Source organism: Nyctereutes procyonoides, unplaced genomic scaffold, assembly GCF_905146905.1.
Source record: "Nyctereutes procyonoides isolate TBG_1078 unplaced genomic scaffold, NYPRO_anot_genome, whole genome shotgun sequence".
Taxonomy (NCBI): Eukaryota; Metazoa; Chordata; class Mammalia; order Carnivora; family Canidae; genus Nyctereutes; species Nyctereutes procyonoides.
This window is the reverse complement of record NW_026575139.1, coordinates 27,454,177-27,477,867: the sequence shown is the minus strand read 5'-3', so window position 1 is coordinate 27,477,867 and position 23,691 is coordinate 27,454,177. Positions and strand designations below refer to the sequence as shown.

Below are 23,691 nucleotides of genomic sequence, written 5' to 3'. Positions count from 1 at the left end.
TGAGGTTGTGTTTTTTTTTTTTTTTTAATTTATTTAATCATGAGAGACACACAGAGAGAGGCAGAAACATAGGCTCCATGCAGGAAGCCTTATGTGGGATTCGAGCCCAGGACCCCAGGATCATGCCCTGAGCCAAAGGCAGACATTCAACCAATGAGCCATCCAGGTGCCCCTATTGTAAGGTTTTAAGCAGAAGAATGTAAGTATTGTGCTTGCATGCATATTATAAACACTCAGTATGGAATGGAGTGATGAATTTTAAAGTTTGAGTGCTAATGAAGACACACAAGATGACATTTGAGGATCAGACTTACCATACCAGTCAGAGGATTTATTTCACTTTGTCACAAAAATGAAAAGCATGGCCAAGAAACAGAAAAAGACTTCTTGCCTCAAAATTCTATCTTTGAGCACTTGGTTTGCATTTTAGTTAGCTTTTTTTTCTCGTTTGTAAATGAAAGTTCAAATGATAAAGTTAATATATTTGAGAGTAATGTGGAATCTAAAAACAAGCCCCTCCCCCCCAAAAAAAATCCAACCTCATGGATATGGAGAATAGATTGGTGGTTGCCTGAGGTTGGGGAGGATGGGGTGAAATGGGTGAAGGTTGGGAACCTGGGTGGCTCAGTAGGTTGAGCATCTGCAGCTAGTCTGCTGCTCCCTCTGCTCGTGATCTCTCTCTTTCTCTCTCAAATAAATAAAACCTTTAAAAACAAAGAATAGAAATGGGTGAAGGTGGTCAAAACGTACAAATTTCTGGGTTTAAAATGAGTAAGTCATGGTGATCTAATGTACAGCATGGTGACTGTAGTTAAGTATGGTATTACATATTTGAAAGTAGGAGAACAGAACTTGAAAGTTCTCATCACAAGAAAAAGCTTTGTAACTATGAATGTTGACAGGTATTAACCAGACTTACAGCTAACATGCAGTTACCATTTTACAGCATATACAAATATTGAATCATTGAGTTGTACACCTGAAACTAACAATGTTATGTCAATTATTCTTCAATTTTTACAAATAATTTGTCAGTAACTCTCTTTAGAAGTCAGAGATTTTTAAGTATGAGAGAATCAATAAAAATAACTTTATTTGAGGGTTACGTATAAATGTGTATGAGTATTTATATACATACATAATTAGTGAAGGAAAAAAACCTGGGGGAATGGTGTACATTGGTTTAAAAAAAAGTTACTTCATTTGTTTTTGTCTTAATTGCTGTTGACAAGTTGCCAGAAACATTTGTAGAGGGCTCATATTTTCAGAACCAGGATTTATATATACATGATTTAAAATATGCCAGTCGTGAAGTGTTTCATCAAGTATTTTATGTCAGCTTGGCAAGGGAGGAAGTCCTCTGCTTCTCCTGGATGCAAGTATACTTTGTACTTCACCATCCACCCCTTTGCCTTGGTTTCCTGGCTCTGTACTGGATTAAGTCTCTTCAGAAGTGAGCTCTCCTATGCTCCAGATCCTTGCCGGCTTCTGTTCTTATCATTCAGTGCCTGTCTTACTGTGAGTGCACAACCCACACAGTGTCTGGAGGAATTCACAAACTATTAGGAGTAACTGCCCATTGAGTTAATATCGGGTGTCCTCAGTAAGAGAGAGATTTTTTTTCCCTTTTTCTGCACTATTTCTGTTTTATGTTTTTTTTTTTTTAATAAAGCATAGAATTCATAAACTTGAAAAACAGTATTGCAAAAGGGGGCAGCACTTGTGTGGGAGAAAAAAATTACATGAGCAAAGAAGATAATTATCTTGACCATAATGAATTTGATGGCAGTTATTTGTAATTTCTGGTTTCTGTTGCCCTTCCCACCTGTGCTGTACTAACCAGCCCCCTCTCTTTTCCTGTGAATGTGTTTATTTTTAAGAGCTGATTTTAAGAGCTGATACTCTTGTGCATTAGTTTACCTTGTGGTGACTTCATTGTGATGGTGCCTTACCCAGTTCTAATGGATGAACTTCTGGTGGCTCTTTTAAAAGATTTGCTCATTTGTGTGGCTATTTTTTCATGCCTTTTGATGGTAACTAGATAGAAGAGAAGAAAGTCAAGTTGTTATTATTTTTGATTCACTTCTGTTGTAGTTGTGAAGTCTCCTAAAGAAAGATGAAGCTGAAATCTCTATTACATTTTGGTTGTGTGGGGTCTTTTTTTTTTTTCCTTGACCCATCCCCCTCAACACTGGTATTTATGAAATGACCATAACTGGGCAGCCCGGGTGCCTCAGCAGTTTAGCGCTGCCTTCAGTCCAGGGTGTGATCCTGGAGACCTGGGATCGAGTCTCACGTCAGGCTTCCTGCATGGAGCCTGCTTCTCTCTCTGCCTGTGTCTCTCTCTCTGTCTCTCATGAGTAAATAAATAAAATAAAAAAAAAGAAATGACCATAACTGCATGTATGCATTTAGTTATAGATTTTATTTATTATTCATGAGAGACACAGAGAGACAGAGACCTAGGCAGAGGGAGAAGCAGACTCCCCGTGGGGAGCCCAATGTGGGATTCGATCCCAGGACTCTAGGATCATGCCCTGAGATGAAGGCAGACGCTCAATCACTGAGCCACCCAGGTATCCCAACCATAATATTAGAATTCTATTCTATTCTGTTAATTTCTAATCCATTTTAACCAAAATCAGGTGATTTTTGTTTCTTAATGATTTCATTTCAAGGATATTAAGCTTAAATGCTTTTGAGATTTAAAAAAAAAAAGCCCTCAGGAAGCTAAACATTTAATTAGGGAGAAAAGGCAAAGCCTCGTGTAGGGTTAATCATGAATTTCAGAAAGGAGGAAGAGGAGAGGCATTTTTAGGAGAGGGCGTGTTCTAGTGCAAGCAGCATGGTTTAGGAATTGGACCCACGCACTGATCCAGTCTCTTTGGATTGGCAGGATCCTCACACATGAATTCTGTGGATCACACCTCCCAGCATTTACTGTGGGGAGTAAACAAGGTTGTGTATAGAAATTGGTACATAACGGATACTCAAACTATAGTTAAAACTGATGGCAACAGATCGTTGGGTGTGTTCGAGAAGAACATCGTGGCATAACTGACAGGATAGGAGCCTGGGAATGAGGAAATCTGGCTTCACACATGGGCTTTGCCCCTCTCTTTTTGCCTTTGGTGAACTGACAGTTGCTGAACCTGAGAGACACTGTGGAAGATGAAGGGTTTGGACAAGGTATTCTTTCTCATAAGTCACAGTTTTAAATTTTGAATGTGAGTTCAGAGAAGGATACGATTCAGGTTCAGTCATCCAGTAGATATCTACGGAAAGGTGCCACAGTTTGTCCAGGCCTACGTCAGACAATAACAGGGTGGCACTTGAGGAGCCATGAAGGTTCCCAAAAGACAAGTAACTTGACACTGGCATTTTAAGGAAGTTAATTATCAATATTTTTCTCCCACTAGATGTATTTCTGCTAGATGTAGAGATTCATACTGGAGTTGGACTTTAGATGTAACAACTAAGGCTATACAGGGAGACTTTTCTTCTTTTATAATATATTTTTGAAGTAGTTGTTTGCCATAAATTCTCTGCCAGTCAGGTATTTACTGGGAGCAAGCTCACTGGATGTGAGCACTTTGTGTCATATGCAATCTACTTATGTCCCTGAACATGGAGATACCACCTCACAGGGGGCTCATGAGGACTGAAGGCATAGGATATGTGTTGGGGAATGAAATGGATGGGAGTCCTGGCACTTCAAAGCTCCATAGGAAGAGCTTATTAACATCAGAAATAAGGGTATGATGATACAGACAAATGAACCATCTGCAGTCTGTATTTAAGGAAATGCTAAGACAGTGTTGGGTGATTTTTATGTTTTAATTATTTTTTTAAAAAAAGATTTTATTTATCTGAGAGTGTATGCACATTAGCAGGGGTAGGGGCAGAGGGAGAGAGAGGATCTTAAGCAGTCTGCAGCCTCCCCACCGAGCTCAGAGCCCCACGTGGGGCTCCATCCCATGACCCTGAGATCATGACCTGAGCCAAAACCAAAGTTGACTGCTCAACCAACTGAGCTACCCAGGTGCCCCTTTAATTTTTTTCTCTTAAGTCTTGGTCTGTGGGTGGTATTTTCAAGTCGTCTTAAGTGAAATATGGTTATTGCTGATATTAATCATGACTACCAATTATTTGGACATCAGAGTTGTACATAGGAATAACTTTATGTTTATCTATTATTCTTACACTACTTTCTACTCTTTATCTAAGCTGAATTTACATGTGCTTTTTCAAGTGTACTTTCTTACTTTCTTTTTGGAATATAAATACTCAATTGAAAGAACTGCAATATCTTTAATAAAGCTGTTTGTGATGTTCTATCTTACTTGACCCTTTGGATTCCCAAATTCCTCTCCTCTTGTTCCAGGTACTTTAGAGGGATTAGAGGGTGGAAATGTTCCCTCTGTGTCTTCTGGGAGGGTAACTTAGCATAGTGCAAAACACTAACCGGTGCCCTGGTGTTCACATTGGCAGCCCGACAAGCTGTCTTAATGATGCGGATTCTCTGCCTTTGATCCACACATGAGGAACTGTGTGTGGATCAAAGGCAGCTTTCATAGCTTATCTAATTTAAATCTGACTTAATACAGTTCAGACCTCTTTTCCTCTGTCCCCAGAGGAGAAGGTCAATACTATTAGACTCTTCCTCTCCAGGTTATGTACTGTTTGAATTTTTTGAGCCATTGATATCTCGTGGGAGAGTCAAATGGTGACATTCTTAACATTGAGTCTGAATCTCTGCAGGAGGGGGACAGTGAGGACAGAAGGTGAGATGTCTTCAGACATGGGGAAGTATCACTCCCCAGGAAGGGGGACGAGTGATGATGGCTCAGCCTCACTCCTGTTAAGCAGCCTCACCTGGTTTCCCAGCTCACCACCACCTGATGAGGTGCTGAAATGGAGGCCTGTTGGGCAGGAGGAGACTTTTATATTGATACTAAGTTTAAAGAAATCATCTGTAAATGAGGAAGTCCAGGCAGTTGTGTTAATCCTGTGTGAAGTAATTCATCAAATCTGTAAATACTGCTGATCTTACAGTCTTGAATACTCTACACTTCATGTAGCCCTCTTTGATTTAATTTAAATCAGGCAATTTAATGGAAGAACCACAAATCTGTTGAACTTTGACTTGTTTGGTGATTTGAGTGGTTGGAGCTTTAACATGTTGCGGTATCTTATAATTAGTATTCAGATGTGTGTTCATTGTACTACATTCCCAGGTCTTTTTTTTCTTTTTAAGTAACAGAGTGAAAGGTTTATTTTTTTTCTCTTAAGTGTTTCTTCTGATTTTTAAAGTTACACATGTTCATTTTAGAAAATAAATAGTACAAGTACCAATAAAAAAAAAAAAGAAAGAAAGAAGAAAGCCCAGAAGTTATTCTTAAATCCAACTATCAAAAGACAAGCATTGTAAATACTTTCAGGAATTCCCTTTGGCTTGCTTATATATCTACATATGACTTTAAAAAAGAGAAAAAACAGCTGTATTTATAATGTACATACAATTTTGTTTGTATCCTAGCTTATCCTAAAATTGAGCATTCTTGTCCCTAATTACATTCTCAGTAGGATGCACAGTGTAAAAATGTTCTATTTTTTGAAAAGTGAATCCATGATCCTATTAGTTAAGAAATCCTAGTCTAAATAAACTAATTTTTTCTTTCATGAAACTTTTAATCTACTAAAAAGTACTATCATGTCCTGAGGGAGGTGATATGTAGTGTGTCCCTGCCTTATTTATGGGACCCTTTTTTGTGGATTAATAACTTGCAGAATTTGAAGCAAAATTTGAGAAAAGCTGACAAGGATTTTCCTCCTGCATATGAGACATTTGTTGGTTGTTCCCCTGGCATCCATTTGTCACATTCTCCTTTCCCTAGATCATATTTAGTATTAATTGGTCTAGCACAGATCAGCTGTGTAGATCACAGTGTACAGTACTGATGAATACAGTTTTTATGTATTTTATATGAATATAAATGTACAAATTAGTACATTAAAAACACACATTTGTTTCACTGATCTAGTCTTGTCACTTAATATCTTGGTGCCAGGCATGGAAATCCTCAGTTCCCCTGATGAGTGGGTATGCTCTGATTTCTTTTCCTTGAAAGTATTTACTGTACCTCAAACACCTATTATTTTCTCTCTAATAATTCTGAGTCACCCTCCTACTTGTTACCTTTTACTTTACTTTCTACCTTGAGCTCTTCAAACCTAGCTTATTAACATTAGTAATTGCTTATTTCAGTCATATTTAGGTACAAGAGATAAATATTTCCATTTATTTCTCTTCTCTTCTTGTTTTGCCAGCTGTTGAATCATTTCATTGTTTATCAGTAAGTCTGCCATATAACTTGCTCAGTACCTTCTTTATTCTAGCATTCTTTTTCTGCCATCAAGCTTTCTGCCAAATTTTGTTGTTTCCTTCATTAGGCCTTTGAAGTGTAACCTTTTTCATTGAGCTTTTTAAGTCAGGCAGGTGGGTAGGAGCCAGATGTTACTCTCACTTTTGGTTCTTGCTCTGGCCTGACAGATACATTTTAAACTGCTTTCTTATCTACAAATTCAAATGTAACTTGATCCTGTTACATAGGTTTTGTATCCCATCAATTTTTTACTCCGTTAATTTCAGAGCAAGTTTTTTGAATCTTTTTTGCCTCCATCAGTGGTGTCTTTTTCAGATAGGGAATATTTTGAGAACAGGAACTAGATTTATCAACCCTGTTTTTCCTCATCCTTCCTGCTTTTTGTTGGAGGGACAGGACGGAAATGAAAGAAGGAGGAAATTCCTGTCTAAAAAGTTGTGTGCTGATTCATGAATCTTAAATTTTACAGGACATTGCACTGAGATGTATGTGTTTCAGGCTCGCTTGAAAGAGTGAGACAACCCTTCCATCTGAGATGGTACTTATATGTAATGTGAGTGAAATTCAGGAAAGTCAGGAAGGGAAATAAAGGAAAGAGTTTACCTTATTTGATTCTCTTAGCTAACCTCATGTTTAAGCACTGTGAGGTTCTATTTCTATTTTATTTTTTTAAAGATTCTATTTATTCATGAGAGACACACAGAGAGAGCAGAGACAGAGGCAGAGGCAGAGGGAGAAGCAGGCTCCCTGTGGGGAGGCTGATGTGGTACTTGATCCCAAAATGCCTGGATCACTAAGCCAAAGGCAGAGGCTCAACCGCTGAGCCACCCAGGTGCACCATTTCTGTTTTAAAATAATGCTTTCTAAAATAAAATATAAAATAAATAATCAAATAAATAAAATAAATAAAGTATATTTATGGGCATTCTAAATCAATGTATATACACAACTTTGTAAACTATTTCTATTGATATTTTCATAAATACTCAAATTTCATAACTAATATTAAATAAATACCAGTGAGAGGAATCTAACAACATCCCATTTTGGAGTGCAGACATATTTGATGAGCAGTGCTACATCTTTTTGGTGAACATACTATATTGTGTTGTAAATCATTTCAGGACAGGAAGTATAATTGTTGGGTTTTTTGGTTTGGGGGTTTTATTTTGTTTTTTCCTTTCCACATTTTCTTGTGTAGCCTTTAAACTATTATTTATGCTCTTGGCACAAAGAAAGTTTCTCATGTTGTTCCTTTCATTTGGTTCCTTCAATTATTTATTGTTCTGACTTCCTTATCCCTCATTCATTTCTTGAAAAAAAAAAGTTGTTTTTCCATTTTTCTGGTAGTTAATTCATTGTACAAAATGGGTAAATAAGGAAGATCTGAAATGAATACTTGCATATATTTTATCTGGAGTTTACAGAGAGGGTCATGAGTAGACATTTGGAGGTAATTGCACAGAGATTATATTTGAAGGTTCAGGTACCTCTGACATCACCAGAGCACACTGGCTACCATGCAGTCATCTCCCCCCATAAATCCATTATTCTGTCTTCATTCAGTTGCATAGGCAGCTGTGATCCAACCAAGTCAACAACATCCTACTCACCAGAATAATATTTTTGAGTGTCCCCATGCCACCCCATACTGCTATCTCATCTTGCTGTACTCAGTTCTCTCAGACATCCTAATACTCTCTAAAGCCCCCCTGCCCAAGGTAGGAAGGATGGTAAGAGAAGCCAGCCAAAAATGCCACTCTGGAGTCATTAGCTTTTAAGTGGAGCCCACCAGTGATACTGAAGAGTGAGCAAAAAGACAAAGCAAGAGAAAACAAAGAACATGGTTATCATGGAAATCTAGAGAAGAGCATTTTAGGAAGGAGGGAGGAATCAAGAGTCTAAATGTCTCAAGGAGCCAGAATGATTAGGATTGTTTTTACACCTATAGGTTCCCTTGAATGGAGGGTTTGTTTCCTCAAATGCCCCTAACACTAAGTGTGTGTTGATGCTCAGAAGGAAATTCAGAAATGCTGGGAATGATTTAAAACAGAGGAGGAAGTCCTTCTGGAAGACTGGCATTATCAAAAAAAGGTGGTGGGTTATGTTGTGGTAGACCTTGAGTGATGAAAAGACCGTCAACCACTAGGATTTGAATGCATCTTCTTGTTTTCTGATAAACAGTGGGTTGATATTCTTGCTGAATGGGTCTACCATAGACTCAAGTAGTAGTACCTAGAGGTGGAAAGTGAAACATGTACAAAGGAAATTTTTATATAGCTTATCCTTCCAACAGATGGAGATGACATGATATAAATTAGTATTGTTCTATTTAAATCTATTGCTTTTTACTGTATGTAATGATGCTTAAGCAGGTTTGCTGATAATTAAGAGAATTATTAATAATTATGAGCATATGTTTGTTCTCTCAACCCTCAGCAATAGGTCTTAGGTGTTACTGATCTGTCACACATGGCTGACATCTTTATTTTTGGCTAGTTTAACAAATGCAAAATATTCATATATTTCTACCTATACCAATCTCTGTCCAAAGTTCATATTGTGCTGAAAGGGGTTTGATGCTATAAACAGGATAGGGAGAAAGAAAGGGGGATGGGGCAGGGAGGGAATGAGAATAGTAGAGAAGATCCAATGACAGCATAAAAACCTCATTATTTAACTTAGTTGTCTGTCTTCAGTGCCTTAGTTTTTACAGGTCATTGAACTATGGGCACGTTCTCTCCCTATGTGCCCATCTGTATTTTGAAATAAAAAGAAAACTTGCAGTGTTTTACAAGATGTAACAAAAGTCTTGGCATTTCTTTCACACTGCAAAGAAATTTTTATGAAATATAAGATTTTTAAAAACTCATTAAAAAAAAAATCCAGGAAGGCTTTGAGATGGTTCTGAAGAGGAGGTCTATAGTAGAGACAGCCAAGCCTGGGCATTTCCAAGTCAGTTCTATTTATTGTCTTTTAGGGCTGGCTTTCAGTTCCCTCCTCCAGTGGACACAACTTCACATATCCTAAAAAAGACAGTTCTGCAACAAAGTATTTTCTAAGGGAAATGAAATGTGACAAGAATGTCTTGTTATCACGGTGGCATTAGTGTGTTGGCCTTTTAGAGACAAAGCTCTGGGAATAGTATATTTATTTGGGTTTCTGTGAGCTGGTGAGAAAGCATCTGATTTTTAGAAGACTCTGCTCAGAATTGTTCTTTATGTCAGTGTATTCTTTGTTTGGAAGATATTTCATAGACTTAAACAGCCCACCCCCCCAGTTACAAAACAGCTCATAAATTCTAGCTTTGGTTGTCTAGAGTTTTTTTTTCCTTTTGGAGATGGACTGGAGATTACTTTGCATTTTGGCTCAGTTGGCTGGTTTTCCTCCCATTTTACGCAGAGCACTTCTCGAACCTCAGCTGTGGCCCCATGTGCTGCCCCTCTGCTTCTGGAAGCAACAGTTAGCACGTTATTCCACTTGAAGGCTTACCGTTCAAGAGGAGCCTGCAACGTTTTGAATTGTAAAGGAAATCCTAGCAATCCGAGGACAGAAGTATCTAGAAAGCTCCAAAGCCAGGTTTAATTAGGTAGCGGTGCAAAGCCTTTATCCGGGTCACAAAAGCAAGGGAAGAGGAGCCAGAGTGAAAACAATTGGCGTTTATCTGCCTGGCCTACGGGCCCTGCCCCGGAGCCCAGCTGGAGCTCAGCCGGCCCTGCATTCTGCAGGCAGCGTGCAGTTTTTGAAACTCCCCTAAATGTTCCAGCCTTTAAATAGCAGCGAGGCTTCTAAAATGATGCTGCGTACTGCAAGAGGAATTAAAGCGGCTGCCTCGGAGGCAGGAGGCCGACTAGCGAGATGCTTAATTACCGTGGAAGTAAGTGCTTGTTACCGAGGAGCGGAGTGCAGCGAGCGCGGGTCGTCCTCGGGGTGTCAGCCGTGATTTGTAGACAATGCAGCCCTGTCAGCGCAGTGCTGGTTCAGCAGCATCCCTCCAAACATGTCTTTGGCAAGAATTTAAAGGCCACCCCTTGGGTAATTTGTGGAGCCTTGGAACAGGGTCCTCTGCCTTTATTTTCAGGATGTATGCAACCGTGCGGGGTGTTGTACTCAGAATGTGTGCCTCTTGCCTCCTGCCTGACGGGCTCACGAGGAAGTTGGTGTTCTTCACCCATCACCTGCAAGGATGCTAACACTCCTCTGTCGTCTGTCGGGGAATATGGAGAGGTCTGTCCAGAGCAGCATTTTGTTTTTGCTGTCTTCATAAATCAGCACCGGAGGGTCGGGGAGGATGCAATGCGTAAGGAAATGCAGGCGTTTTGTTAATTAGCCGAATATTTCTAGCTTCAAGAATAGACTAAGGAGTGCTGGGGAAGAGGTGGTGGTGAATGCGGGATTCATCCCTTCCTCGCAGGGGTAAGTAATAAAGTGAGGGAAATGCAGAGGAGTGCTAATGGACATAATGGCTCCGGGAAAACCCTGTTTATTTTCTCTCTATTGTATTTGCTCTTGCCAACTATGTTAAGCGTTTGTAAAGAAACCGAAAAAGCAAGTCAGGATTTTAAAATGTGAAAGATGGCAAAAAAGTGAGTGTTGCAGTGTACTCGATAACACCATTTTTAGTCTTGTTAAAAAACTGACCGTATGCTGCTCTGATGATTGAACTCTGTTGGTCACGTCTCTCGAACTTCTGGTCGGCACAGTGGTTCGTGATGCTCCACGTTATCGGAGGTCACTGGAGCCTGTACTTGGTCCGTACTTGGGGTGGGAGCCTTGATGTCCTGGAATAAGATCCCCACCCTACCCTCCCTACTGCATGAGACCGTTCAGTGAAGTTAAAGTATTAATAGTCTTTCAAGATGTGTATCATTTAAAAGATGGATTTTATTAAATGCTTTCACGTTCCTCCTTTCTTTCAAACCTGCTTTACTAAAAACATGGGCTCTGAACTGTGAACCACAATCCATTATCGAGTCTTTTATTTTCATGCGTCTGGGTTTAGCAATTGCATATTTATTTTTAGAGATATTTATCAAATGCTAATTCTAATTGTCCTTCCTCTCTCTTTTAGAGAAAGCATGGGATTGTGGCAGTCACGGAGTCCCCGTAATACAAGTTCCATTCAGTTTTTTCTGAAAGAAAGCTGTCTGTGAAAGTAAAGCAAAGGAACCATTGTGGATTATAATGTTGTGGAGATCTGGATTTTCAGCGGTTTGGAAATAAAGGATCGTTTCACCTTTTAAATGAAAAAGATTAAGATCTCATGCAACTGCTGTGTTTTCTGGAAACCGTTCTCCAAAAGGGAAGTGCACATTTAAAACTTAGATATGATGGTCCTTGGTGGAGGGATTTGAGTCTGATTGCTTCTACATCATGACCAGCTTGAAACGGTCGCAGACAGAGCGGCCTGCTGCCCCCGAAAGGGCCTCGGTTGTCACCACAGATGGCGCTCCCAAAGTCCACTCTGACGACTTCTACATGCGGCGCTTCAGGTCCCAGAACGGCAGCTTAGGGTCCTCGGTCATGGCTCCGGTAGGGCCCCCCCGAAGTGAAGGTTCTCACCATATAACCTCCACCCCCGGAGTCCCCAAGATGGGGGTTAGGGCTAGGATTGCGGATTGGCCCCCAAGAAAGGAGAATGTTAAAGACTCGAGCCGTTCAAGCCAGGAAATAGAAACCTCAAGTTGCCTTGAGAGCCTGTCCTCCAAAAGCAGTCCTGTGAGTCAGGGAAGTTCTGTTAGCCTCAATTCCAGTGACTCAGCCATGCTGAAGAGCATTCAGAACACGCTGAAGAACAAGACGAGGCCGGCGGAGAACATGGACTCCAGATTTCTCATGCCCGAGGCCTACCCCAGCTCGCCGAGGAAGGCTCTCCGCAGGATCCGGCAGCGGAGCAACAGCGATATCACCATAAGTGAACTTGACGTGGATAGCTTCGATGAATGTATCTCGCCCACATACAAGACGGGGCCCTCACTGCACAGGGAATATGGTAGCACCTCGTCGATCGACAAGCAGGGAACGTCGGGGGAGAGCTTCTTCGACCTGTTAAAGGGCTACAAAGACGACAAGTCCGATCGGGGTCCCACTCCAACCAAGCTCAGTGACTTTCTCATCGCCGGTGGGGGCAAGGGCTCCGGTTTCTCTCTGGATGTTCTCGACGGGCCCATCTCCCAGAGAGAGAACCTCAGGCTGTTTAAGGAAAGGGAAAAACCACTCAAGCGCCGTTCCAAATCTGAAACTGGAGACTCGTCCATTTTTCGGAAATTACGCAATGCCAAAGGTGAGGAACTTGGGAAATCGTCGGATCTCGAAGACAACCGGTCGGAAGACTCTGTCCGGCCCTGGACGTGCCCAAAGTGCTTTGCCCACTACGATGTCCAGAGTATATTATTTGACTTGAACGAGGCGATTTTGAACAGGCACAATGTTATCAAGAGGAGAAACACCACCACGGGGGCATCGGCCGCTGCCGTGGCCTCCCTGGTCTCGGGCCCTCTGTCCCACTCGGCCAGCTTTAGCTCCCCGATGGGCAGCACGGAGGACCTGAATTCCAAGGGGAGCCTCAGCATGGACCAGGGAGACGATAAGAGCAATGAACTGGTAATGAGCTGCCCGTATTTTCGGAATGAGATCGGTGGAGAAGGCGAAAGGAAGATCAGCCTGTCAAAATCCAATTCTGGTTCATTTAGTGGGTGTGAAAGCGCCTCCTTTGAGTCTACGCTTAGTTCCCATTGCACAAATGCAGGAGTGGCAGTACTCGAGGTGCCCAAAGACAACCTCGTGTTGCATCTGGACAGGGTCAAGAGATACATCGTGGAGCATGTGGATCTGGGTGCATACTACTACAGGAAATTCTTCTATCAGAAGGGTGAGTGGAGATCCTGTAGCATGCTATATAAAATAGTTGAATGTTACTTACTACAACTTACCTCTCTTTGCCTTTTTGAGTTCCTTCCTCCTTTTTGAGTGTAAAAATGTATACTTAATTGTTTTTTAAGTTAAATGGATGAAATTATAGTCTTTATGTAAAAAAACTTGCTCTGTTACGTGGAGAGGGAAATTCATAAAGATGAAAATATTTTCTTATTTTTTTTTTTTAGGATTTTTATTTATTTATTAATGAGAGACACAAAAAGAGGCAGAGACACAGGCAAAGGGAGAAGCAGGCTCCATGCAGGGAGCCCGATGTGGGACTCGATCCTGGGACTCTGGGATCACGCCCTGGGCCAAAGGTAGACGCTCAACCACTGAGCCATCCAGGCATCCCAAAAATAAATTAAATACAGCTTTTTTTTTTTTTTTTTTTTTTAAGGACTGCGGAAACAATCATAGTGCCACCTTTTCTTAGCACTTTTGTAGTTTGTACAGAACCACTTCTTTCCTGCCTCAGTGTTCTCATCAGCAAATGGGACTTCTACATTCCTATCCTTTTGATAGGAATTTTAGTGAACATTAATTACATTATTTGACAAAAGTCACAGAGCTCGTCTTAGGCAGGAATCAAATCTAGGTTTTATTGAATGGGGTAGAAAAGGAACTAAAGAGTTAAGTACCCTGAACATGTTGGAGACTTCCTTTCTAGTCTTTTCTGTTTGGGGTGAGGGGGAATACATATGCATATATTTTTGGGTTGTACTTTATAGTTTTATCTCATGCTTTGAAGAAAGGCCCAGTGATTTACTGAACAGTACGTAGTTTAAAAGAAGTCTGAGGAGCCATCTAATAGTATTTTTGAGCCACATTATTAATTGAAGAGTGAGCTTAAGTTCTGTAAGTACCCAAGCCAAGAAACAGGATGCTTGCCAAGGAAGGACCTACACTGTGATCCATTAGCTGCTCAGGAATCTCTGCAGCCTGGTTAAGTGGTCCCCTGGATGCAAAGTACTTAGAGCAGTGTTCTGACTTTCCACCTACTGCTTTGAGGTTTTTGAATCTTACTTAGTCGACTTCTTCCTAATCAAGTTCCACTTCCAGGGCTCTTGTAGTTATATTGCATTGCTCACATTGGGATAAAACTTACTGTAAGGTTATTACATCATAGACCTTATTCAGGAGGGTTTATTGACCATAGGAATCTTGTCTTGCTGCTAAGTATCCATGTCTTCTAAATATCTCTGTCATATACATTTGACAATATGATAATGGAAATCCCATTTTCACTTTTAAGCAATCTATGCTCTCAATAATTTTATAGAGTTCTGCTTTTATATTTTTTTTGAAATTTATTTATTTATTGATTCAGAGAGAGCGCGAGAGAAGGCAGAGACACAGGCAGAGGGAGAAGCAGGCCCCATGCAGGAAGCCCGATGCGGGACTCCATCCCGGGTCTCCACCGGGTCTACAGGATCACACCCCAGGCTGCAGGCGGCACTAAACCGCTGCGCCACCGGGGCTGCCCGAGTTCTGCTTTTATAAATCACTTTTTCCTTATATACTGTCCTTTAAGGTACAAGGTTTCTCAGTGTTGCCATCTTGGCATTTGGGCCCAGATAATTCTTTGTTGGAGGTGGCTGTCTTGTGTGCATTGTAGAATGTAGGAGGATTAATAGCCAGCCCTGGCTCTATCCTATGCCAGTAGATAGACCTCCCCAACTGTGATGACCTAAAATGTCTCCAGGAATTGCCAGATATCTTTTGGGAGTTGCATCTAGCTGAGAACCCCTGCTTTATTGTACCTGGGGACATTTTCCACAGGTATTTCTGAGTTGTCTGTTGGTGGAGGCCATCTTGTTAAAAAAGACACATTGAGAACATATTGGTTATGAGTTTACTTATGGAGTAGTAGGCACTTTTTCTATTAGGCAGTATAATATTATTAATGAATATTTTTGAACACTAAACTATGTACCAGGAGCTGTTCTTAAGTATTTGGTATGACCTGTGTTTTCTCATTTCAACCTCAAAATGCCCACTGAGATAGGTACTGTTAGTGATGGCATTCTCCAGATGAGAAGACCGGGGGTTATGTGGTTAAGCACATGTAAGCAGTTCAGCTGACATGGAGCTAGTAGTGTGGGAGCCAGGATGCCACTTCTGGTGTGTCTCATGTCATGTTCTTAACCACTGTGCTCTTCTCTCTACTAGACTGAAGGGAAAGAATACGTTTTTATGTTTAAATCTGGTAGAAATTTATATGGGATAAAAATTCGGACATCTATATTCCAGAGGAATCCAGCTTAGATCATAACACTTCATAAATTTAAAAACCACTAATCCAAAGTCATTTCTGTTTTGAAGCATGGAAAATACCCTCTTGCCCAGCATAATTGGAACTGGTTAATTGAAAATAACCAGTTAAAAGCAGGGAATCTTTAAAAAGTTATACATACTCAAAGTATTTTATTTTCATTAAAATATATAAATATATATGAAATATATTCAGACTCTTGTAAAGCCAAGGGTTTTTCTTTGACAGTGTGATCCTACTATTTTGAGTTTTACATTGTATTAAGAGTATAAGCCATAAGCACTACCACAGACACTAGCAAAACAATCCAGTCTTACAGAATCTTAGGTTTCATTTTTTCCCCCTTTTTTATAGTTGTCTTGCTCACTTCTAATCCAGTAGCTTTCTTTTTAGTGACTTACTTTTATTAAGTCTTTCCAAAGCCTTCAGCTTAGATTTTAATAGAAACAAGATTTATCTTTTATACTCTTATTCCACCAGCTTTCATAATACTTAATTAAATTTCATAATTGCAGTAACAAGTCTACTGGCATGAACAGGTTTGGGAAGACACAGCCTGGCTTGGTCAGCATGAAGTCCAGCTGGTGGGAACAGCGTGTGTGGTGCTGGAGATCGCCCATTTGCGTTCTTGGGAATTGCGTTCTTGGAGTAGGGAGAGAACTCTGAGCACGAGTTAATCCAGGAAGTTGGTCCAGTAGGGGGCAGTTTCAGAATGCCTACTGTGTTTTTTGGGGCCACACAACTTAGCATTTTCAAATCAGACAGGTCATTTGTCATAATATGGTAATAAATTATGGCTCTGAATAACCTCATTTGAAGCTGAAATTAAGTCCCTGAAAGTGTAATTGTATATTTAAAAAGTTATATATCTGTATTCAGTCACTATGTAGAATATGGTTAACCTGTAGAACTTGAGGCCTTTCCTTTATAACTTGAGTGTATTAACTCCTTTCTTCCTAATCAGAAGCTGAAAGTGAGTCCTCTTGTTGGAGGAGTACATCGATGTTAGGTGCAATTTCTCTTCGAGCATCAGAGTATAGCACTGCTGATCTGGCTGTCAGTCCAGCCTCTTCATCACCAGTGCTGTGTAATGCATTCCTGACTTCACTGTGGCTCAGTCTCTGGTGGGGAGGGATTCACTTGTGTGAAGTACCCTTGGCAGTCGACGTTATATGTAAAATTTAAGTTTGGCTCATGAAACTGCAGTCACTCTCTGATATCACACTGTTTTTATGCATGTTGTTATTTTGTGTATTTAGACTTCAGAGGCTATCTGGCTATACCGTGTAAGCCCCGTCTGTTGCTGGATAGAGGCTGGGCCAGTGGAGGAAGCCCACTGTTTGCACTTACTAAAATAGGCACCGCACCATCAAGCTTCTGCTCCTCACTCCTTTCTCTTGCCCACTCCCCTTTGCTGGTTTGCTAGTGTGTGTGACACTTTATTATTAAAAGACAGTAATAATATAGTTAACATATATTGTGTTTTTACTTGGGGTTTGATTGATTTATTTATTTATTTATTTATTTATTTATTTATTTATTTATTTATTTATTTATTTATTTATGATAGTCACAGAGAGAGAGAGAGAGAGAGAGAGGCAGAGACACAGGCAGAGGGAGAAGCAGGCTCCATGCTCCGGGAGCCCGATGTGGGATTCGATCCCAGGTCTCCAGGATCACGCCCTGGGCCAAAGGCAGGCGCCAAACCGCTGCGCCACCCAGGGATCCCTTACTTGGGGTTTTATGCGGACTTCTCTCTCTCAGGCCCCTGAAGCAAAGCTGTCCTTGTGATGAGTGCAAGAGATGAACCAGAGCCTTCCTAGAGAGACACAAGACAGGCAGTAGGATAACATTAAAATTAATAGAGTCCTCCTTCTTTGAGTCCATATATGTATTTTTGTATTTAGTTTTTTTTTTTTAAAAAGACTTATTCATGAGAGATGCACAAAGAGAGAGAGAGAGAGAGAGAGGCGCAGAGACACAGGCAGAGGGAGAAGCAGGCTCCACGCAGGGAGTCTGACGTGGTACTTGATCCCGGGTCTCCAGGATCAGGCCCTGGGCTGAAGGCGGCCCTAAACTGCTGAGCCACCTGGGCTGCCCTTGTGTTTAGTTTTTATTTGGATAGCATGATCAAAGTACCAAGGAAGTTTCTAAGTGGAGAAAACTGTTAGAGAATGGTTATGATGTTGCCCAGAGCCAACATGGCCTGTTGAGGAGGAGACTCTCCCAGCCATCAATCCCCTCACTTTCTGTGGCCATATAGGATTTTTCTAATTTTGCACCAGGTGTATAATTGTCAGGGAGACAGGCCTTCTCTGAATCCCATTCAGAGTGATGCATGTATGGAAAAGAGGGGCCCACAGGTTGTCTCAGCAGTGGCGTCTGTTGCATTGTAGATCAACAGTGTTGATAGGCTAGTCCCTATGCCAGGTGGGATGTCGCTCTCAAAGTCCAGTTACTGGAGATGGTGTGGTAGGGACAGGCCTCTCTTTGTTGCTCAGTGGCTGGGAGAGACTGCCATTATCTGGTCTGAAGCTCATCTAAGAATAGTTTCCCACTCCTGATGCTTGTATATCTAATTATTATTCTGATAACCTTAAGCCATAAGATTTGATTGCTTTTATTGTTCACTCCCTGTCTTCTGCCTCTACCTCTCTTCACCCCACCACACATGTTTGGGTGTGTTCTCTATCTCACATACATGTACACATCAGTTATAGCAGTAGTATGCTGAGCCCCAAACAATCAATTGATAATTGGATTTCAGTTGCCCTTGTAATGTCCACTTTTCTGTATAAGAGGGTGAGAGGTAAATCAGCCATCTTCAGCATCATTTCTTTAGAATATATATGCCTTAACTTCATGTGTACATGAAGTGATAGTTTTAGCACTGATATATTCTCAGTTTTGCTATCGAGAGCTCATCTTGAACTCAAGTTTGTTAGATGAGCATCAAGGAGCTGGTGTGAAGTTTTACTGGAGGAGAGTGTGGTGCATGTAGATCATCAGGGAACACTGTCCAGCCAAGCTTACTTGAAAAATCTGTGTTTAGTTTGTTGTTTAATCCTCCTATAAGTATTGCAGCGTTAAACTTGAGAAAAGTTAGGTTGTCTTACAGTTCAGGGTTCTTTAAGGTTAATGATGCTGTTTAGTGTTTTGATGTGGACAGTTTTATTTTTTTTCAGGGAGGTGATAAGCCAACAAGTCTACTTGACTGAAACATGTTGGGCTCTGTGTTCCTGAACTTAACAGTTAATTTTGGCCAACATTCATAAGGAAGGATTTTATATGTGTATAATAATTCGTTGTTTTAATAGCCTTGTTTTTAAACTGAGATCACATAAACTGTACGTGATTGGTTTGAAGGTAGTTCTCTACTTAGGTCACCCTTTCAGGGAGATTCTGGGCACTAAATACCTTCTTGAGCTAACCCAGGAGTGTGATTTGTTACCATCTTTTTATCTGCTCAGGGCTTCCAGAAGTAAGGAGGCCATTAGGTATGAAGGTTTGCATGTGGCTCCTTTGGAAACAATCCTCCCCTTCTTTCTTGGCTGTGATCCCCTGAATTTTAATACTGATGATCTGCACTCTGTACGGAATTCAGGATGCCATATGACCTGAGCCATCTCAACTTTGTGAAGTTGGTTAAAAAGGGTATGTGCCTCAGCTGTTCCTTCCTATGTTTTATTTTTATTTTTTAAAGATTTTACTTATTTATTTATTCCTGAGAGATACACACAGAGAGAGAGAGAGAGAGAGAGAGAGAGAGAGAGAGAGAGAGAAGCAGAGACATAGGCAGAGGGAGAAGCAGGCTCCATGCAGGGAGCCCGATGTGGGACTCGATCCTGAACCCTGGGATCATGCCCTGAGCCAAAGGCAGACAGACGCTCAACTGCTGAGCCACCCAGGCATCCCCCTATGTTTTATTTTTAAGTCAAGATAAACCATCAGAAGGCCACATTTGCGCAAACACTTGACTTTATTCAAGGTCATCTTTTTAAGATGCAGTCATATAAAAACAGAATTTATTGTTGCAATAAAACTAGAGATGAAGCATTGCCCATCATGTCATTTTTTAGCCTCTTTGGAGAGTTCCATACAAGAAATTTATTTTAGAATTTGATGCCAGGACTTGTTTTCTAGTGGCTCCTGAATGCCTGCCCGCTCTCTGGTGATAGGTACGCTTTATTGGTTTGCTTGCTTTGTTTACTGTGTCTCCTGTTCCACTTCTGCTCCAACAACCAAATTTGATTCTCAGCTATCCAACCTTTATTATTAACACATTGTTTCCACTTGGATCTTTTATTTCTATTTCATCAGCATGATTTATTTATTTCCTTTATAATTAATGACCTCAAAAAATTCTCTTTGGAAAAGATAATTAGCATACTTCTCCAGTTGCAATCCCTGTGTGCCCAGGCTTTCCCTTCTGTTCTAGATCCCTTTACTTTTCTTTCTAGTAGGCTCTGTGCCCAGCATGGAACCCAGTGTGGGGCTTGAACTCATGACCCTGAGGTCAAGACCCTGAGTTGAGATCAAGAGTCAGAAGTTAACCAACTGAGCCACATTGGTGCCCCTAGCTACCCTTTTTGTCAGCTGTCACCTGCTTCCAACTAGATGGCTGTCAAGTTGGCAACTCCAAGCCATGCACATAAATGTTGACTTCTTAGTTTTTTCTCCCTAATCAAGCCTTCCTCATCAATGCCCTCTTGCTGTAAATGCCACTGGTTTCACCAGTCACTTGGTTTTGAAGCACTACCGCCTCTTTGACTCCTCTGCTTGTACTCCAGCTCTGATCAGTTGGGAGGGCTCCTTGAGTCTACCTTCAGATGGCTGCTGACTTCCTATTCTCCGTGTCCTGTTCTCAGCATTCTGGCTGTAGGCCCTCATTGCCTCTTTTTTTTTTTTTTAAGGTTTTATTTATTTAATCATGAGAGACACACAGAGAGAGAGAGAGAGAGAGGCAGAGACACAGGCAGAGGGAGAAGTAGGCTCCATGCAGGGAGCCCGACGTGGGACTCAGTCCCGGGTCTCCAGGATCATGCCCTGGGCTGAAGGCAGCGCTAAACCACTGAGCCACCTGGGCTGTCCCCCTCATTGCCTCTTGCCCAAGCTTTAGCTTAGATGTCTTAGTCTCCCCATCTCTAGTCTACCTTACTCAAAATCCAGTCTCTTGACTTTGCCAAATATAATCTAACCTTACAACAATGTAAATTTATATTATGTTGTGAATTTAATCCTGTAACAAATACATTGTGTAACTTGAGTCCTCTGAGAAGAAGATGTTGAGATGGTACAGACTTTCAAGTGGTTTGTGGGGGGTTTGGGAGTGATGCCTGGGACAGAGGAAAGGGGAGGAAGCAGAATTGAGTAGGGAAAGCCTTCAGTCCATGATGTAGATGTGAATCTTGAAAGGAAAAAGAGCAGAAGTAGACAAGAGGAGCCTCAAACCATGGTGCAGATCTCCCAAAGTTGTAGTCAACACAGTGGAGTGAAGAATAAGCTTTAGAGGACTCCTGTGTTGGGGCAGTAATGGCCAACCCCAGCATGCTCAGTTCATGGATGGGAAATGTCCAGGAACAGAGTGGCTGAGCTGGAAAACTCTCAGGAAGGGAGACTCAAGTGTTGCATGTCCATGGCTGTCACATAGGCATGAGTGTGTACATCATGCTTGGCAAGGTTTCAGGTGCTGGAATGGTAGGCAAAACAGACCACCATCATGGAGGGTGGAGGAAACTGGCAATAAACAAGTCACACAAAAAATATACACATGCTTATTATAAAAATTAATAATACAGAAGTGAAGAAAGTAATCCCTCTCCTAATATAATCTTCTATATCTTACATATACGACACACACATTCATTATCCCACTTAGTATTAACAGGAGTGTTCTTCGTGTTTTTTAAAGTAGTTCTAAAGAAAGTAACAAGTAGGGGTACCTGGGTGGGTCAGTCTGACTTGAGCATCTGACTCTTGGTTTCAACCCAGATCATGTTCTCAGGGTGGTAAGATCGAACCCAAAGTCAGGCTCTATGCTTAGAAGGAAGTCTGCTGGAGATTCTCTCCCTCTCCCTCTGCCCTTCCTCCCACTCACATGTGGGCATTCTCTCTCTCTAAAAATAAATAAATCTTAAAAAAAAAAAATCAACAAGTACACATGGAGCACCTGGCTGACTTAGCTGGTAGAGCATATAACCTTTGATCTAGGGATTGTGAGTTTAGGTCCCATGTTAGGCATAAAGCTTACTAGGAAAAAAAAAGGCACATATTTATATCTTCATTCATTAAATAGTATTGATTGAGCATTTACTCTGTCAGCTACTATGCCTGGCAGAGAGCAAAGCACATCCACCGGTCTTCATGGTGTTTAAAGTCTGATGTTGAGACAAATGAGAAACATTTGAGCATTATGAGAAATACTTGAGAATTAGAAATAATTCAAGCATTATTTTTTCTGAATTTTAAGAAGTAGTTTTAAAAAATCTACAGTTTATTTGTGCCTTCTTTCCAGAGTCCATTTAGATGAACAATGGAACCTCTGAATTTATCCTCCGTGCTTTGCTTTTGTAATTTGTTTCTTTTTTATTCTATATTTATCAATTTTACTTCTTGGACAAGGGATTGGTGTACGCCTTTCTGTGTTCTTTTATCTAGGCCTTTCATTTATTTCACTAATTGTATAGTTAATCCCCAGGATCTCATTATTTTTGTTTCCCTGTAGTTATGTTTGACAATAGCTTCTCCTTACTTTTTATACCCCACATTCCTCCATTGCTGTTCATTAGAAGTTTTTTCACCTAAGTTCTTCTGGTGATCTGTATCTTCTTGGATTTATTTTCTGTTTTCTTATTTTTCTCTCTCACACTGTGATTGGTTTTCCTTAGTTGTCTGGTGATCTTGTTTATGGGAGAATTAGTGTGGGTGGCAGGCTTTCCCTCAGCGCTATGGGTCCCTTTCCTCAGCAGGCCTCACTGGACAGGGACAGGGGGATGGAGGGCAGGTGCTGGAACAGTAGTGCAACCTCCTAACACAAAAATGTCCCTGGAGAGTGAGAGGGCAGTGACCACCATGCAGGAGGTGATCCACGTGGGTGTCAGCCTTGGGCAGACTTCATGCTCTGTTCCTGCCTGGAGCTGCCTTTCCTCCTCCACCCCGGTACACACATGTTGTATTCCCCCTCTTAACCACCTGCCAGGCTCCTTCCTCTCATGGGCCTTCCCTATCACTGCCCTAAGTCACCCTGTGCCCGTGTTTCTGTGTAGCGTTTTCCATGATGTGTTGGTTCGTAACCAGTCTGAGCACTCCTTGAAGGCCAGGACCCCAGACCAGGCAGGCTCTGTGAATGTTCCACAGTAGAATGAGTGTTTGGTGTGGATGTGAAGTCTAAGATCTATTGAGTATGTCCCATTTTTATAGTGTCAGGGAGAGGCCACAAGGGTCCTCTGTGCACATGACCTTGTGTTCTACTACAGACCCCAAATAATATGTGGCAGTTCCTTTCCCTCTCTTTTCAGGAAATGAGACCACAGACAAGTGGTCATGGTGGTTTACTGAGAATTAACCAGGACCACCAGCTGATCCTCATAGGCCCAGAACACCCGTATGGAGATTGGATTTTACTTTTGTGAACTGTATTAGACCAACTGATAGATGATCTGTGAGTGGCAGGTGAGGAGTAGCAGGGGTTGTGTAATCTCAAAGGATCTCCCTGCAAGATAGGACCTGGCAGGTGCCACCTTAATGGACTGAACCTCAGGAATTGATACACTGGGAAGGTGACATCATTTCTGTGGCTCTCTTGCCCAAAGTACATACCCTCAGTCCAGTCATGTGAGACCACCAGGCAGACCCCAGTGGATTGGTAAATACTCTGACCACCAGGTGCCATAGTCATGAAAGAATGGCAAAAACCAAGTAGCTGTAACAGACCGTGGGGGACTAAGGAGAAATAACAAAGTACAACATGGGACCCTGCTGGGATTTGACTAAAAGCATTAGTTAATGGGAGTGAACCAGTGTGAGCCTCCTGGTTCTCATTATGATAATTGTTACTAGATGGAGTCACATAAGATGTTAGCTTCTTAGGTGACTCCATCTAGTCCACATCCCAGG

At 41.3% G+C, this 23,691-nt stretch overlaps 1 protein-coding gene across 12 annotated transcripts in view; it reads left to right on the top strand.

Moving 5' to 3' along the window:
• The window catches only part of SIPA1L1 (signal induced proliferation associated 1 like 1), a 372,275-nt gene that overhangs the window by 219,093 nt on the left and 129,491 nt on the right, over nucleotides 1-23,691 (top strand). For 11 of the 12 annotated variants that reach the window (XM_055303823.1, XM_055303832.1, XM_055303835.1 and 8 more), the window contains one exon: nucleotides 11,458-13,257. In XM_055303823.1, the coding sequence (XP_055159798.1) occupies nucleotides 11,760-13,257 (1,498 nt within the window). In that variant the 5' untranslated portion in view covers nucleotides 11,458-11,759. Of the gene's footprint in view, nucleotides 1-10,502; nucleotides 10,614-11,457; nucleotides 13,258-23,691 lie in introns of those variants that run through there. The other variant, XM_055303834.1, reaches the window with a different exon arrangement.